Genomic DNA, 19647 nt, shown 5'->3' on the forward strand with positions numbered 1-19647 from the left:
TATAAGAGATGCAATAATCAGGTATATCATGATCAGTAGTGTGGTGGTTAAAGATACAGTAATCAGGGATATGGTTATAAGAGATGCAATAATCAGGTATATCATGATCAGTAGTGTGGTGGTTAAAGATACAGTATCCAGGGATATGGTTATAAGAGATGCAATAATCAGGTATATCATGATCAGTAGTGTGGTGGTTAAAGATACAGTAATCAGGAATATGGTTATAAGAGATGCAATAATCAGGTATATCATGATCAGTAGTGTGGTGGTTAAAGATACAGTAATCAGGGATATGGTTATAAGAGATGCAATAATCAGGTATATCATGATCAGTAGTGTGGTGGTTAAAGATACAGTAATCAGGGATATGGTTATAAGAGATGCAATAATCAGGTATATCATGATCAGTAGTGTGGTGGTTAAAGATACAGTAATCAGGGATATGGTTATAAGAGATGCAATAATCAGGTATATCATGATCAGTAGTGTGGTGGTTAAAGATACAGTAATCAGGGATATGGTTATAAGAGATGCAATAATCAGGTATATCATGATCAGTAGTGTGGTGGTTAAAGATACAGTAATCAGGAATATGGTTATAAGAGATGCAATAATCAGGTATATCATGATCAGTAGTGTGGTGGTTAAAGATACAGTATCCAGGAATATGGTACATGTAGTTAGGAAAACGATAATCAGCCTCAGGGATATGGTAATTAAGGATATGGTGAGATATCAATCTGCTTTGTGCCTTTCCTGATAATGGTCGTGAATAAAATGTGTTTTGACATGTTTCAGAGTTGGAAGTAGTCAATCCTGGATGACAACACAATAATGCCATCAGAAACAACACAACAACAGATAACATACTCAGAGAAATATTATGATGACAGATTTGAATACAGGTAAGTGTTATACTGTATTACACTATAGTATCAGACATGGTCTTCAATTTATAATGATTTGAATACAGGTAAGTGTTATACTGTATTACATTATAGTATCAGACATGGTCTTCAATTTATAATGATTTGAATACAGGTAAGTGTTATACTGTATTACATTATAGTATCAGACATGGTCTTCAATTTATAATGATTTGAATACAGGTAAGTGTTATACTGTATTACACTATAGTATCAGACATGGTCTTCAATTTATAATGATTTGAATACAGGTAAGTGTTATACTGTATTACACTATAGTATCAGACATGGTCTTCAATTTATAATGATTTGAATACAGGTAAGTGTTATACTGTATACTGTTATAGTATCAGACAGGGTCTTCAATTTATAATGATTTGAATACAGGTAAGTGTTATACTGTATTACACTATAGTATCAGACAGGGTCTTCAATTTATAATGATTTGAATACAGGTAAGTGTTATACTGTAGTACACTATAGTATCAGACAGGGTCTTCAATTTATAATGATTTGAATACAGGTAAGTGTTATACTGTATTACACTATAGTATCAGACATGGTCTTCAATTTATAATGATTTGAATACAGGTAAGTGTTATACTGTAGTACACTATAGTATCAGACAGGGTCTTCAATTTATAATGATTTGAATATGGTGTTCTCAAACATTGTTTATATGTTTCAGGCATGTCATCTTGCCACCAGATTTGGCAAAGTTAGTTCCCAGGACACACCTAATGACAGAAACGGAATGGAGGAATCTTGGAGTTCAACAGTCCCCAGGATGGGAACATTACTTGAGACATGGTCCTGGTAAGGAACTTCATCAAAAGTTCATTGTAGGATGAATAACAATTTTGTTAAAACCATCACTGAATACAATACCAACTTTACCGACTTTACCATCTGTTCTGAGTGGATTTGCTCGTTCAGAATTTCATTTTGTAGTGATAATGTTGATGTACTCAATAAACATTTACAATATCTTCCCTGAAACCATACATTCTCTGGCTGTTAGTGAGTGGAATAAAATGCACCCCTATCATGATACTAAACTCAATTGCATAAATTTGATTGGTTATCCCGTCTCGTAATCATGTAGGGTATTCCCCAATTGGCTGACTCTGTTATAAGTTATTGGGGGGGGGGGGGGTGTTATGGCTACAATCACCCACAAACAACAAGACTGAATTTGAATTGCCAACAGATGATGGACAACACATTTCACATGCACTTGCAATTGAAATAAGAATATAAAATATTATAATTCTTTATTTTGCATTGAATACTAGCGATTCCAATCTGAAATAATTCTTTGTTTGTTTTGTTTTTTTTGCAACAGAACCACATGTGCTACTATTTAGAAGACATAAACAAGGAGTCATTCTGTAAAATACAACCTTTGTCTGAAAATACAATAACTATTGTTTTTTAACATAAAACTGTCATAACTGTGTATGTGTTTTTATGTCATTGTGATAAGGTTGGATGTTTTAGAATTTGAACTGAAAAGATACATCTTGTATTATAATAATAATTGTGGCATTAGTATGTAAAGTACACAGCCACATTGTATGAACAATATTCCAGGTAATAATATAATATGGTTCTTGAAAGAATACAAGATGGATTAAGAGCAGCATGGCAATTTATATCTGAATGTTATATACATGTAGTTTGTGACAACAACATGCTGTGTAACTTTTAAAGAATGTCTGAATCAAAGATGCTACCTAATACAACTACATTCCATGTAAAGATTCTTGAATTATCTTAACATAGTTAATAAATACCCACATCAATATTCCCACCAACTCAGATTGATAACGGTGACCTCATGTTACATTGTCATTTTTTAGTTCGCAGGGTTTTCAATTTTAAAGTTTTTTTAATAAATGTATAAAATAGACAGGTTATATTGAGTGTGATTGAAGTACCCTGGCTATCTGAAATGCAACTTTAGCTCAATTGTGGTTTTAAAAATAACTTTGATGGTGTATTTTATTCTCTTTTGTAGTAATGATGTAGAATTAATAAAAAATGTTTTCTTCATAATCCATTTGGCGTATTTTTGTTGTTCAAATACAGTCACATGATGTTAATCTGACCAATGAACTATCAGACTAATAATATGGTCACTGGAGTTACCGGTACTGTAAAATACTTAATTTTTGCTGAATATTTTTGGATGTTTTGTATGAAATTTATTTTTACTGAATTTTGACAAGTTGAATGTAAAATATAGGAAAAAGGTACCGGTATATTCGCTGGATTTTATTTTTACCAAATCATTCCTTCAGCAAAAATTAATTCCAAGCGAAAATAAAGTATTTGACAGTACTTTGAGCCTGTGTATATCCGACCAATAATATGGTCGCTTGATGTACTTTGAGCACTGTACTCAATCACAAACACCGCACTTAATGGTGTACCAGATAAATGAGAAAAAAAAACGAAGCCAAGATTTTGACAATTAGATTTATTTACATACTTAAAACAACCATGAGAATGTATCATTTACAACCATGAGAATACAAAAGTTCATGATTAAATTTTTAAAATCTAAATGTTCATATAAAAAATAATTATTTATGTACATTAATCAAGTTTTTTACAAGGACCAATTTAAACTCAATGCAAGAAATTTAGAACACTTCAAAATGGGCCAGGAAACAAGAAATATTCACATATATGCTTAATTGAAGATTGCATATAGAAGTAAAAAAAAATACCATCATGTGCACTTGTCATATTGTGAACAGATTTCATTCACAACAGCAGAAGAGGCAATGCTTATCACAAAGTTCTTAAAACATTTGTATCGTATAAATAAACGTAACAATTACATCATTTACAAAATCTGATCTGAATTGAAATTACATTGCAAAGAGCTGACAATTGATCAATATTTCCATAGATTTGTTGAAATTCTCAGGATTGACCAACTTACTGAATCACACAAGTTTTCTTATTGGTAATGTTGATTACAAAATCACAGTTCAAGCCATGTTTTTCAGATTGGTGTGTGATGCATCAGGCACATGTTACAAGTTCTTCTTCATGTGACCTTTAAAGCTCATGTTCCATTGTGTCAGAGCAATTATTACACATGTTATTAAACAACAAATTATTACATATATGAATGCTTTAATGACAAGACTAACATTTCATACGTTTGGAAGAAGTGTAAATATAGAAATATTAGGCAATTCAGGGATCTTTACACACGTCATGATCTTGGGAGAGTCCTGGACTAGAACACACCCATATAATATACTTTATGAATACAGTCACCATTCAATATAAATTTTTATTTCCAGTAAAAAGTCAATACATTAATAAAATTAATCTTGTGTTCCTGTATCTTCTGTTTTAGCACTTCCTGATCGAGAACTGAGTTTTTCAGTGTCTGCCTTTTCTTCTGTAGCTTCTTCAGTTGGCAACATCACTTCTCCAGTTTTATCTTCTGGTTCTTCAGTAGTTTCTGCTTTCTCACTTTCAACAGCTAGTTCTGGTGTCTTTTCTTTTACCGGTGATGCAGGTTTTTCAGGTTCATCTTCTGCAGTTGGTGATGTTCTAGGGGATTCCTTAGCAACAGGTGATGTTCTAGGGGATTCCTTAGCAACAGGTGATGTTCTAGGGGATTCCTTAGCAACAGGTGATGTTCTCGGGAATTCCTTAGCAACAGGTGATGTTCTAGGGGATTCCTTAGCAACAGGTGATGTTCTAGGGGATTCCTTAGCAACGGGTGATGTTCTAGGGGATTCCTTAGCAACAGGTGATGTTCTAGGGGATTCCCTAGCAACAGGTGATGTTCTAGGGGATTCTTTCGTTGCTGGAGAAGCTCTTGGTGATTCTTTTGCAACTGATGATGGTTTGTCAACCTGCAAACAGAGAATGACAGTCAATAACATTTTCTTACGTGACTGGAATTAACAGTCGTCAAGTTACTGTAAACTGCTTTAATTTATCGAGACATATGTTTTCATGAATCGGTGCAAATTGTGCATTTGTGTCCATCAACATGAAGTGTTCGTAACTTCTGTGAAATTTTGACTTAAAAAATGCCATGAAATCTTCAAATCATGTAAATACAGCAGTTTACTGGATACCACTGACATGACACTGTTAGAGCATGGAAATAAAACAGGGCATCTGACTATCTTAATTATCACTGTCAGTACCAGTATGAATTATTGTAAGGAAACGACGATATTGTACAAAGTGTCAAATCATGTTTGTTACTTTATCATGTAGCAAACATTTAAAGCCGAACTCTCTCGATTGTTATTGTTTAGTATGAAAATATGCTTTCAAGTTTATTGGCTAACTCTAGATATTTTGCTGCCGCCAAGGTGTTGATCAAAGAGGACCTATCAAATTATATAAGAAGTTTATAATTTGCCATTAAATGAAGTTAAAAAAAAATCAGTCATGAGCTACCGGACTAGACATTTTGTACCGTTGTATCCTTTAACAGATTGTAATTGTGTTTTGAATGATATTGATTTGTACCAATCACATACTGGTTTGACAGCTATCATAGTCAAGTATTAGAAACCATGCAAAAATGAGTAGAATAAACAAAGCATACTTTATTTAATATTTAGAGGTTAGTGTTTGGTAATATGTTAAAATAAATCTAAAGCAAAGATAATTGCATTATATCAAAGATGATAGTGTCATCATCCAAAGCAAACATGATTACAATGTGTCAGACTTGTGTAAAGCCATCAGTAGTATCAATTACACATGTCTTTGTTATGTATACACAATAATTTAAACTCTATAAATAGTCACAATTTCATTTCAGATGGGATACTTAACATTTTATATTGGTTTGTCAGATATATAATATTAAAAAACAAAATTCTTTAGTTAATTCAAGATCAAGAATGAATATCAGTAAGATAAAAATTTACATTTTTACGTTCACAAAGAGATTTAGACATTACATGTATAATAACAGATGCTTTTAAACTAATATTATCTATAAATACGCTTTTTTATAACCCATGCAAAATTTATTTTATAAATTAATACTTTTTGCTTTCAACCAGTATAAAATTATTTACAATGATGCAAGTTATTGTTCTAATAATTATTGACACATATACAATGGATAAACCTAGGCAAAACAACAATATTCAGAAAAGGTAAAAATCTCTAATGTAATATTTCACAAAATACATAATGAGTTTCCCACATGCTTGTGCTGCTGGCAATTTAAGGTATCAATAGGGGTAAAACTACTTGAAAATTAATCTGTGATACAGACATCTTCTTAAAGAATTAGGATTATTATAGACCAATTGGCCACCTGATTCAGTGCTGCAAATATAATCAAATATAACCTATACATCATCTGAAAGCTTAGATATAGGTGAATACAATAGTGTATATGCTGTACCAATGTTTGTCAAAGGTCAAATAAAGATGGTTTTACACTTTGCAAGGTTTCCGGCTTAATGTTTATTTTGGAGTGTTGTTTTTTGTGATTTATTTCATGTACAAGAAACTTGTCTCAATATTTTTCTCTATGTTTTAGTTTTCCAATTACAACCTGTTAATATTGTCCAACAGATTGTTGGTATCATGTCTGTAGTTATTTTGTGGTAGCTAAAAAACAAAGGCAGATAATGAAAAAACAAGGTATAGTTCTTCCAGTCATCAGTGTTTTGAATTTCCAATCTAAATCTAGTTCACAATATCAATACTGAAAATGTGAAAAACAGTCATAGCTATATTCAAAATAGTTAAAAACAACAACAGCAAAATTGACCATCAGGTAACCACTCATACAAACATTGGTACGGTATATGCACTACTGTATCACCAATATCTAACATACTTTTTAGTAACTTTTTTTAAAATGTCGCAAGCACAGATTAATTTTCAACTCTCTTTCCCTATGTTACTACCTTAACCCATATGCTGACAGATTACAAAAAGAACCTTACATACTAACATATATCTTTATAATCTACTAAACATGCAGTAATGTTATTCACATGCTAGTGTTGCAGACTAAAACAAAAATACTCAAATAAAATAACTGGTTGTAGGTATCAGGGGATGACTAGAAGTCTATTGTTTGCACATATACAATAATACTTATTATGTTAATCGACAGCCACTGTTAATTATGCTAATTATAATCAGGTTATTGAGTGCATATAGCAGTATGCATCAGATTACTTACAACTACAGAGTAAAAGGCAGAACACTATTCTAGTGTGACTCTTGGCTGGATCCCTCCTATGATTACATCAGAAGGAATGGAAAACAGATAGCAAGTTAGAAAGTGAGTTATGTCCAGAAAGTGAGTGACTTTTTAGTATTGGACTACATGGTGTACAGCACAGGGAGTGCATGGGTAGGATCTTAATGACCCCAGGGCAATGTTTAGTGTGACTCTCTGACCCCAGGACAATGTTTAGTGTGACTCTCTCACTTAATGACTCTGGGGAAATGTTTACTTACTCTCTGACCCCAGGGCAATGTTTAGTAAGACTCTCTCACTTAATGACTCTGGGGAAATGTTTACTTACTCTCTGACCCCAGGGCAATGTTTAGTGTGACTCTCACTTAATGACTCTGGGGAAATGTTTACTTACTCTCTGACCCCAGGACAATGTTTAGTGTGACTCTCTCACTTAATGACTCTGGGGAAATGTTTACTGTGACTCTGACCCCAGGGGAATGTTTACTGAAACTTTCTATCTTAATGACCCCAGGGAAATGTTTACTGCAACTTTCTATCTTAATGACCCCAGGGAAATGTTTACTGCAACTTTCTATCTTAATGACCCCAGGGAAATGTTTACTGCAACTTTCTATCTTAATGACCCCAGGGAAATGTTTACTGCAACTTTCTATCTTAATGACCCCAGGGAAATGTTTACTGAAACTTTCTGTGTTAATGACCCCAGGGAAATGTTTACTGCAACTTTCTATCTTAATGACCCCAGGGAAATGTTTACTGAAACTTTCTATCTTAATGACCCCAGGGAAATGTTTACTGAAACTTTCTATCTTAATGACCCCAGGGAAATGTTTACTGCAACTTTCTATCTTAATGACCCCAGGGCAATGTTTAGTGTGACTCTCTGACCCCAGGACAATGTTTAGTGTGACTCTCTCACTTAATGACTCTGGGGAAATGTTTACTTACTCTCTGACCCCAGGGCAATGTTTAGTGTGACTCTCTCACTTAATGACTCTGGGGAAATGTTTACTTACTCTCTGACCCCAGGGCAATGTTTAGTGTGACTCTCACTTAATGACTCTGGGGAAATGTTTACTTACTCTCTGACCCCAGGACAATGTTTAGTGTGACTCTCTCACTTAATGACTCTGGGGAAATGTTTACTGTGACTCTGACCCCAGGGGAATGTTTACTGAAACTTTCTATCTTAATGACCCCAGGGAAATGTTTACTGCAACTTTCTATCTTAATGACCCCAGGGAAATGTTTACTGCAACTTTCTATCTTAATGACCCCAGGGAAATGTTTACTGCAACTTTCTATCTTAATGACCCCAGGGAAATGTTTACTGCAACTTTCTATCTTAATGACCCCAGGGAAATGTTTACTGAAACTTTCTGTGTTAATGACCCCAGGGAAATGTTTACTGCAACTTTCTATCTTAATGACCCCAGGGAAATGTTTACTGAAACTTTCTATCTTAATGACCCCAGGGAAATGTTTACTGAAACTTTCTATCTTAATGACCCCAGGGAAATGTTTACTGCAACTTTCTATCTTAATGACCCCAGGGAAATGTTTACTGAAACTTTCTATCTTAATGACCCCAGGGAAATGTTTACTGAAACTTTCTATCTTAATGACCCCAGGGAAATGTTTACTGAAACTTTCTATCTTAATGACCCCAGGGAAATGTTTACTACAACTTTCTATCTTAATGACCCCAGGGAAATGTTTACTGAAACTTTCTATCTTAATGACCCCAGGGAAATGTTTACTGAAACTTTCTATCTTAATGACCCCAGGGAAATGTTTACTACAACTTTCTGTGTTAATGACCCCTGGGGAATGTTTACTGTGACTTTCTGTCTTAATGACCCCAGGGAAATGTTTACTGCAACTTTCTATCTTAATGACCCCAGAGAAATGTTTACTGAAACTTTCTAACTTAATGACCCCAGGGAAATGTTTACTGCGACTTTCTATCTTAATGACCCCAGGGAAATGTTTACTGCAACTTTCTATCTTAATGACCCCAGAGAAATGTTTACTGAAACTTTCTAACTTAATGACCCCAGGGAAATGTTTACTGCGACTTTCTATCTTAATGACCCCAGGGAAATGTTTACTGCAACTTTCTGTGTTAATGACCCCAGGGAAATGTTTACTGCAACTTTCTATCTTAATGACCCCAGGGAAATGTTTACTGCAACTTTCTGTGTTAATGACCCCTGGGGAATGTTTACTGCGACTTTCTGTCTTAATGACCCCAGGGAAATGTTTACTGAAACTTTCTATCTTAATGACCCCAGGGAAATGTTTACTGAAACTTTCTATCTTAATGACCCCCAGGGAAATGTTTACTGAAACTTTCTATCTTAATGACCCCAGGGGAATGTTTACTGCGACTTTCTATCTTAATGACCCCAGGGAAATGTTTACTGAAACTTTCTATCTTAATGACCCCAGGGGAATGTTTACTGCGACTTTCTATCTTAATGACCCCAGGGAAATGTTTACTGAAACTTTCTATCTTAATGACCCCAGGGAAATGTTTACTGCGACTTTCTATCTTAATGACCCCAGGGAAATGTTTACTGCAACTTTCTGTGTTAATGACCCCAGGGAAATGTTTACTGCAACTTTCTATCTTAATGACCCCAGGGAAATGTTTACTGAAACTTTCTATCTTAATGACCCCAGGGAAATGTTTACTGAAACTTTCTATCTTAATGACCCCAGGGAAATGTTTACTGAAACTTTCTATCTTAATGACCCCAGGGGAATGTTTACTGCGACTTTCTATCTTAATGACCCCAGGGAAATGTTTACTGAAACTTTCTATCTTAATGACCCCAGGGGAATGTTTACTGCGACTTTCTATCTTAATGACCCCAGGGAAATGTTTACTGAAACTTTCTATCTTAATGACCCCAGGGAAATGTTTACTGAAATTTTCTATCTTAATGACCCCAGGGAAATGTTTACTGCAACTTTCTGTGTTAATGACCCCAGGGAAATGTTTACTGCAACTTTCTGTCTTAATTCTGTGATTTTGAAAATTAGTTTCTTGTGAAATTAAAAGAAATTCTAACAAACGGTGCAATATCAGAGAGAGTATTACTCTCCTACATTTCTACAAACACTATTTTTCTGTTAGAAGCACACAACCCTATAAATGACAGTTGAAAATATCACACTGGTGATGTCCAAAGTAAGTTGACAAGACTAACCTTAGGAGATCCAGCTCTGTCACTCTTAACAGAAGCAGCAGAACTCCTACGGGATGCAGGCTTAGATGTCACTGGTGTTCCTCTATCACTCTTTCTGGATCCACTTGAACCAGGTCTGGATCCTGCTTGTGATGCTGGTTTAGAACTTGCATGAGATGCTGATTTAGATCCTGGTCTTGATCCTTGAGCATCTGGTTCAGCATCGCCTTGTGCTGAAGCCTTTCTGGAACTGGCTTTAGAAGCACCAGATGTAGGACGGGATGCTGCAGACTGCAAACAAATATATTACAACAATAGTTTAAAATAATTGATCAATGAATGTATTAGTTAATGATTTAAAATAATTGATCAATGAATGTATTAGTTAATGGTTTAAAATAATTGATCAATGAATGTATTAGTTAATGGTTTAAAATAATTGATCAATGAATGTATTAGTTAATGGTTTAAAATAATTGATCAATGAATGTATTAGTTAATGGTTTAAAATAATTGATCAATGAATGTATTAGTTAATGGTTTAAAATAATTGATCAATGAATGTATTAGTTAATGGTTTAAAATAATTGATCAATGAATGTATTAGTTAATGGTTTAAAATAATTGATCAATGAATGTATTAGTTAATGGTTTAAAATAATTGATCAATGAATGTATTAGTTAATGGTTTAAAATAATTGATCAATGAATGTATTAGTTAATGGTTTAAAATAATTGATCAATGAATGTATTAGTTAATGGTTTAAAATAATTGATCAATGAATGTATTAGTTAATGGTTTAAAATAATTGATCAATGAATGTATTAGTTAATGGTTTAAAATAATTGATCAATGAATGTATTAGTTAATGGTTTAAAATAATTGATCAATGAATGTATTAGTTAATGGTTTAAAATAATTGATCAATGAATGTATTAGTTAATGGTTTAAGCATTATTCTCTGATACCAGTGACAAGAACTTACTTTTGATCTTGACGATGTTGGTCTTGATTCTGCTACTGGTGTTGAAGGAGGTGTTTGTTCTTTAGTTGGTACTGGTGTTGCTGGCTTGGGATGCATCTCCATGGTTCCTTCTCCTTCATCATGGATTATCTTGTGTGCAGCAAGCAGATGTTTACGTTGTTGACGTTTTACTGTGAAAGATACATAATATTGTCAATTTCAATGGTTTTGTATATATTTACTGTATTTACAAAACTGCCAAAATTGATAAAGATGAAGAACATTTCACAACAGAATGCACCATATATGCAAACAACAGACACATTCAGCCAAATCCTGTATAGATGGATTCCAAGATATAAATAAATATAAAAAATTTGTACAAATAATGAGTATTAAGAACACTTCTACAAACACTCTTTAATTATCATGGAAAGTTTTATGATTCCTCAACTATGTATAAATCTTTATTAACTTGTTTACCAAAAATTAAATGTCATGTTATCTTTACGGTATCAATAAAGAATTCTATTCTATTCTATATGCGTAGCTCACTTTTAAAAACAAGAATATAAATATGTAAAGTTTTTCTTTTTCAACTGTTGTGATCCTGTCCACTCAAGTTACATAGTATGGTAATTATTGTTATTTTATGCTCCAGCTCAGAACTTTTAATGCTTCACTTATTGCACTGGGTATTTTCATCCTACCATATTAGGAAATGCGGATTCCAAATATGGAATGATTATGTGCGTAAGCGTCCTAATACAAACAAACAGGGCAGCCCCAGGGTTTGACCCCACACAAAGAAGTTTGCTCAATCTGTTTGTATTTCACCATTCCCATGATGTGTCCTCGGGAGGAAAAGATATATAACAATAATGTAATTGCACGTCAGTCAATACTTCTGCTGTACTTCATACTTTTCGGTATTCTCATAATAACCTCATATTATACTACTGTACACCAAAATGTCATATTCATTAATGAAATGCAATTGCAATGTAATTATTTTTCTATTGCCATAAATCCAGAAACAATCTCTTCAGAGGTTTTGTACATTGTTCTGCACACATTGAAATTGTACTATCACAAATGCATAGACCATCAGATGAAGTGTTTTTAAGTGTGAGATATGTTCTAATTCTGGTAATATTTCTGATTTAAAATATATTCACATTAACTCTAACAGCTTTTTTGTTATTCAAATTTGAAATCTTCTGGTAACAGAAACCACAATGTAAAGCGTCTTACCTTTCTCTTTTATCGTCTGTTTCCGTACTTCTGGTATCAAGAAGCCATGGACTAATTCAGATACTATTTCTTCAGATTCAAGTTTAGTACGCCTGAAAAAAGGAATAACAGCATATAGTTACAGCATGAACATGTCAAATCGTTGTGTTGTGTCAAATCGTTGTCTCAGCACAGACCTGTGTCATATGACGCCTTACTAGCCGATTTTGGTTAAAATAACCACTTTACACTAATGTTTTATACACAGAACCTAATACTTCTTTTCGCAATTTAATTTGTGTTTGAAGATCAAAATTTCTCACGTAATTTGAGATGAAATAAAACATGCTTAATGACTATTAAATCATGTGTTGAACACACTCAGATAAAGGAACATAAACCGATTGCAGATTTAGGCAAGTACATGTGAGTAGGAGTCAAGGAGTGAGACATATGTTTTAGTTAGTATACACATTTAGTGATAACACTACATACCTATCTTCCATATCATATGCAATATCATTAATCTTTTCAGCCTGTGCTTGTATTTCACCTCTGGCTTGCTCATCAGCTGTGAAATCCACAGCCTGTAAAATGATATCTTCTAAATAGGTGTCCACAGAATTCTGATGAACCTTGACCACCTGAAATATCAAAGAAAAACTTCCATGTCAAACACTATACTGTAAAATACTTTATCATCCCTCAGAATCTATTTTCACTAAAAAAAATTCCAGTGAATATACCCTTTTTTCTATATTTTACATTCAACTCATCAAAAATCAGTAAAAATAAACTCCATACAAAACAGCCAAAAAGTCTTTTCATTGAAAATTAAAATCCTTTTTGTAAAATTAGTAACAGCAATTTTACTAAATCAATAGAACAAACCATATACATAGATTTCAATGATTTTATCAGATTGTAGAGTGTCATAACCTTTCATATAAAATCGTACTCACCTGTTTGAAGATTTCATCCTCTTCCCTCCTTCTTCGTTCCTCAAGTTGCCTTCTTCCAGATTCCTCTGCTTCACGGATACGTCTTTTCCTTTCAGCCAGCATGGAGAATGCATGGATACGACGTTCTTCCTGTAACCGGATGAGCTCCTTGCTAAGGAAATCCAACATGTCACCATTGGCAGCTCCTTCCAGTTGAGCCATTGCTTCCTCAACATAGGATTCCTATATACCATAGGAACATGATTAGTAACCAGATCATGTTATGTACCAGTCAAATTGTATTAATTCAACTAAACAAATATTCTTATAAGCCTGTGAAAAATAATGGCCTGAAAATGCAGCGAAAAGCATTCTGTGAGATGTGTCTGAGCCATTGTTTTTGTTCAGTTATTTGATTTTATTCTATTCCATCACATATTACTGTAAAATCAGTATTAGAAGCAGTGGTTTCTATTAAAATGGTACAATGCAACAGAGGGGATGCAGCTTCTATTAGAACATCTGTAGAAATTGTGATCTTCTTCATTCTTAATTGTTCAAAAAGAATGGATGTGACTTCTATTGGGGATGCGGCTTCTAATATAGATTTGTCGGTGCTTTGTTGCTACATCTGTTGCAACCAAATGAAAGTGTTCTAACATAAATCCACATATTACAAATCAGAATGAGGTCCATAATACATTCAAACACTTCAACCAGTCAGTATGGGTTTTCATGGCTAAATTCTATTGTTTATGCTGACAGACATGTAGTAATACTAAGTACAGTATTTGCTTTATTAGCATGCATTTACATAAATTATTTAAGGTATTTCTATGGTCAAAATAAGTATTTTTTGTATGCAATTTTGGGTTTATATGTGCTTGTATTGGAGATGTGCTACATGTACGCTAGTCAGGGGTGGATACAGGTTTTTTTTATGGGGGGGGTCCAAACTTTAAAATCGCCAGACTAAGTTAATGACTTTTCTATATTATAAAAAAACATATTGAATAAATTTTTCGGGGGGGGGGGGGGGGGGACCCCCCCCCCCAGCTCCGCCACTACTAGTAGCGAGTACTACTGATGTACCTAATATAACAGATATATCACACCTTATGCTCATGCAATCTTCTCTGTCTCTGTAGATTTAGTGTAGCTTGTTTATCTTGTTTCTTCATCTGCTGTTCAGCATTTTGCAAGGCATGCGTACTTCTCAATTCTCGTATTAATTCTAAACGCTTCTCTTTACCTTCAAACATCTAAAAAAATAAAGTGTAACATAGTACATGTATTACAAGTTAGAGTAAACTGCTCTTATTCCATAATTATTTTTTGCAAATTCTGTGTCAGGAAAAAACACTAAATTTTGTAAGAAATCTAGGACAGTGACTTCTCTGAAATTTAGTCTTGCATTGAGAAAATAACTTGTAATGATGAGAATATATTTACGACATCATTCAAGACATAAATAAATGAAAACCCACCATATTTTGTATTGCTCTACCACGAATAACTTGCTGTAAAAGAATAATAGACAATTCTCTCTCTTCTTCCATTTGATCTGGAACTTCAACCGATGGTGTTGGTGGTCTGGGTACCGGCTTCTCAATCTTTTGTAGAAATCGTAGTGGTTTGGGTGGTTCTAAGGCTTTCGTTCTGGCATCCTTTATAACACTGTGGATTTCAGTTAGCTCTTTTCCTCTACGCTGTGCACGCTTTACAAATCCACTTTTTCCAGCACTTTTGGGTTTAGGTGCTTGTATCCTGGGTTGGGTGACGTAGTCTGGCAGCGAGTTCTCCAGCTCCATTAGTCCTAAGTTGGAATATATTTACAAGAACATAAGGAACTAAAATTGGGTATTGTAATATAGTGATGTACAAAGACATGTAAAGTACATTGTTTGTTTACATGAAATTCAAAACATAATGCCAATTTGGAAGAACTGTGTTTTATATCCTTGCAATTTATTGTTCACTGGGATTTATTTTATATACATTAAGTAAAACTCCATGAATCTCTGTGTAAAACAATAAAAATTCTCAATGTTTTCAGGAAACGGTATAATTTAGATTTATGCTTGTTACTTTTTCTACATCACAAATTATTCATTATGCTTGGACACTGAAGCATTTGATGAGAAAACCTTGTGACACTTATGTAACAGTGTAATTATTATAATATGAATACCTTATATTTATTTGCAGTTCCCTGCAAAGTATTGGGGCAACAAGTTAGCAAACTTACTCAATAACTCACCAACCACTTAGTTTTTTTACTAAAGCAGATGACCAACAATTACCCCCTGATCTATCACAACTAAATGCTAGGAATTGCTAAAAAACATTTTGAATAATGTTAAGAAGTTTTTTAAGGACTGAAAAGTATACAAATGATTTGCATCAGTCAAGTTGCCCATGAATGAGTTAGCAAGTTTTCCCCCATACTTATGAGACTTGTAAAAGTGAACCAAAGAATAAATTGGCCACCCTATAAGCTTACCTTGGTATGTACTGAGGTATTTACTCTTGACAAGAAACTGTTCTGATCCTCTGTCTAGAAAGACACCTAACCTTGTCATTGGTGCATACACTTGACTTCCAAAGTTAGAATAATTCTGAGTAATATTTCGCCGTTCCAACTTTCCTTCTACTTTACGCCGTGTTTCAGTCAGTTTACGAATAGCTGTAAGAAAGAATACAGAAATATTAGTTTGTCACAAACATATCAGAAGATGGACAACTATATTTACTATATTAAAAATACATCTTCAATAGAAGCACATGTAAACTATGTATAGTATTTGTTATTCACCGAATCATGAAAATATTTGAATTTACTTCATTTATTTAAATGTATGCACTACTAATAGAGCAAATACATTACATCAAAGTTTGTTATTGTTGTCTATGGGAAGTTTGATTGTAGTGTGAGACTTGTCTATTACTACTTAATTACTTAGTAAATACACATTACTAATCTGAGGTGAGAATATATCATACTTTTGATATGTTCATTACGAATTCTTTTCACCCTGTCTTCTCTTTCTTGTTGTTTTTTGGACCATAATTTGTCCAGTCTCTTAGCGTTCAATTCTTGGTGGTTTTCTTCTCTTTCTTTCAAGATTTGCATCAAGACTTCGAGTCTGGCTTCTTGTAATCTGTAAAATATGATAATAAAAGTGAAATTGTCATACAGATGAAAAACACTGAGTCACAACAGTGTGAAGATATTTCATTTGAAATATGGGAATTTGGAACACTTATTAGTGTAGACTAGAATAAAAGAAATGAAATTCAGTTAGGCCAAAAAAAGTGTTTTTGTCATTGTTTGTCAGTATATCACCTGTGCTACATTTTTGGCAATTTTGTGCGAAGTCTGTGAAATGTGCCACATACAGTAGGGATGAAGGAAATTTTTGTGTTTTGTTTCACAGGATGTTTGTTGATCCAAATCAATCTTTAATGCATTTATTAAAAAGCATTACTTAATAATCCTATTTGTCTATGAAGCAATGATCTATTGGATTACCTATTAATAATATTTTTAAACTAGCTTTCACTGCACTTAAACTTACTTTTCAATCTCTTGTTCTCGTAATTCCCATTCTTTTCGTTCCATCTCATCCATCATTTTTCTGCGTTTATCCAACTGATTTGTATCACTTAAGGCTGGTAATGTTGCTTCCCATGCTCTCTTAGCTCTAGCCCTTTCAATCATCTCCACTTCAGCTAACCCAGCTGGTAAACCATGTCCATGTGACAGCGTAGCAAGTGTAAGCAACTCAGGCTGAGACCCAGGTCTTACTACGTATTCCGGAGTATATGGATCTGTCTGTGCTTCACTATCTCTGTAATCTGTCTGTATTTCTACGGTTCTTGTCAGTGGTGTCGGTGGACGTGCCATAGCTTCATCGGGTGCAGATAGAGGATCAACTCTAAATACAGACAAGGTAATTGCAAAATACATGTTTGTAGGCAGTGAAATTAAAATTCATACAGTGACATTATTCCTATCTTTACATCATCAACAAAACTCAAATAAATTAATACAATGTCACCTAGTAATAGTAAATTGCTGGAAGGGGGATTTGGGGACAAGGAGTCACAGTGATGTTATAAATTGCTGGAAGGGGGATTTGGGGACAAGGAGTCACAGTGATGTTATAAATTGCTGGAAGGGGGATTTGGGGACAAGGAGTCACAGTGATGTTATAAATTGCTGGAAGGGGGATTTGGGGACAAGGAGTCACAGTGATGTTATAAATTGCTGGAAGGGGGATTTGGGGACAAGGAGTCACAGTGATGTTATAAATTGCTGGAAGGGGGATTTGGGGACAAGGAGTCACAGTGATGTTATAAATTGCTGGAAGGGGGATTTGGGGACAAGGAGTCACAGTGATGTTATAAATTGCTGGAAGGGGGATTTGGGGACAAGGAGTCACAGTGATGTTATAAATTGCTGGAAGGGGGATTTGGGGACAAGGAGTCACAGTGATGTTATAAATTGCTGGAAGGGGGATTTGGGGACAAGGAGTCACAGTGATGTTATAAATTGCTGGAAGGGGGATTTGGGGACAAGGAGTCACAGTGATGTTATAAATTGCTGGAAGGGGGATTTGGGGACAAGGAGTCACAGTGATGTTATAAATTGCTGGAAGGGGGATTTGGGGACAAGGAGTCACAGTGATGTTATAAATTGCTGGAAGGGGGATTTGGGGACAAGGAGTCACAGTGATGTTATAAACTTCAGCTCATGTGAAAATCCTGACATGATGAGAACATTTCTATCAGCAAATATTCAAAATTATAAATTCAATGAGAGTTGCACCCTAGGAAAGGAGATTCCAGTGAGAAGAGGGTTAATGGAAACAAGACACAAGAATCAGGAATTGATCAAGAACTAACAACTGTAACAGACAAATCAACTTACTTTGTGGTTTGCAGGACAACTTCAGGAGGTACTTGTTGTAAAAATGGAATAATTGGTCGTCTGAAATATTTGTACCTATTTTGACCAGCTACTTGGGCATCAGAAAATTGTTTCTGAGGAACTTGAACATTTGGGTCATAGTTGAACCTGAATAAAAATAAAGACAGTGTAAAAACCAAATATTTCCATAAAAACAGTGAAAGAGACTAGAAATCTCACATGTAAAGCCAATGATACTTACGTGGTGTATCTAACAAGAGCTTCTCTGGCTTGATCACCATATCCTCTCCATTGACGAGATATGAATTTAGGAACAGGGTCAGTTGCATCCAGTCTCATACTGAATCTTGGGAAATGCCGTAGAGCACTGAACATGGTGTTGTGTTCAGGTACCCTTCGCTGTGAAAACGCAAAAGTATTGAAGAAAAAAAATAGATATTATTATTAACAATTTATGTTGATACCAAAATTGAAAAATGTCACCTATACAACTCATGTAGGTACTAATTTCTGAAAGTAGAAGACAATACTGTACAAACTGTACATATAATCGAAGCCATGGCTATATTCATAAATAAGAGTGAAATTACAGTCAGTAAAAAAATAATAAAACTGAATGAATTTAAATAACAAAAGTAATACTTACAACCCTGTCCGTGCTGGTATGGGCTTTAAATGTTGCCCTTGCATGGTCTCTGTCACTGGATAGGCTAAACAGAGGATCTGCGTACGAGATACAAATTAAAACATTGTTCAATTTATTGGAAATATGAAAAATAAGTCTTATTTCAAAAAGTCGCAAACCATTAATCTGTTATTAAGTGTTAAGCACACGTACATAAACAAACAATATTACGTATTTTAATATTTGCACGCAGATTTCAAATTACTCATTTCACGTGTAATACAAAAAACATACAAACATTATAATAATTTAGTAAAATTAGGACTATAAAGTCAGTAACAACTGTAACATTCATAAAACCTCACAGATCGTCGATGGTGTGCCAGCAAACTTACCATATAAATAATCATGAGTACGGGACGGATTCGCCTGCCCTTTCCGAATCGTTTGAGTCATCGACATCTTGGGCAACTTAGTTAATTACATTAACTGCATTTGTTATCGAAAATCCACAATTTCTAACGAAAATGGCAATGTTTTGATGCTTCGAAAAGTGCAAAATGGACTCCCTCTCTTGCCTTCTAAAATTTACTTCGCA

General features: G+C 34.2%; 2 protein-coding genes across 3 annotated transcripts; one reads left to right on the forward strand and one right to left on the reverse strand.

Annotated features, from left to right (window-relative positions):
* Nucleotides 1-796: 796 nt before the first annotated feature.
* On the forward strand, nt 797-2516 carry LOC146742807 (cyclin-dependent kinases regulatory subunit-like). The gene is made up of 3 exons (XM_085499057.1): nt 797-908; nt 1618-1745; nt 2275-2516. The coding sequence occupies exons 1-3, from the start codon at nt 838-840 to the stop codon at nt 2322-2324; spliced, it is 249 nt and encodes an 82-aa protein (XP_085355183.1). The 5' UTR covers nt 797-837; the 3' UTR covers nt 2325-2516.
* A 1543-nt stretch (nt 2517-4059) lies between these two features.
* Nucleotides 4060-19644, reverse strand: LOC146742808 (cilia- and flagella-associated protein 91-like). Of its 2 annotated transcripts, XM_085499059.1 has the most exons (16): nt 19445-19644; nt 19071-19147; nt 18666-18823; nt 18425-18571; nt 17070-17429; nt 16495-16652; nt 15995-16177; nt 14979-15307; nt 14607-14753; nt 13513-13734; nt 13046-13194; nt 12572-12663; nt 11339-11508; nt 10374-10643; nt 7135-7190; nt 4733-4816 (listed from the first exon to the last, which is right to left on the reverse strand). In XM_085499059.1, exons 1-15 carry the CDS (start codon nt 19509-19511, stop codon nt 7164-7166), a joined length of 2556 nt encoding a protein of 851 aa, XP_085355185.1. In that variant the 5' UTR covers nt 19512-19644; the 3' UTR covers nt 4733-4816; nt 7135-7163. The 2 variants fall into 2 exon arrangements, with proteins under 2 accessions (XP_085355184.1, XP_085355185.1); XM_085499058.1 differs by lacking the exon at nt 7135-7190 and having other exon boundaries at nt 4060-4816.
* Nucleotides 19645-19647: the final 3 nt, after the last annotated feature.

The sequence above is a fragment of the Saccoglossus kowalevskii genome, chromosome 5, assembly GCF_978046115.1.
Source record: "Saccoglossus kowalevskii chromosome 5, keSacKowa6.1, whole genome shotgun sequence".
Lineage (NCBI taxonomy): Eukaryota > Metazoa > Hemichordata > Enteropneusta > Harrimaniidae > Saccoglossus > Saccoglossus kowalevskii.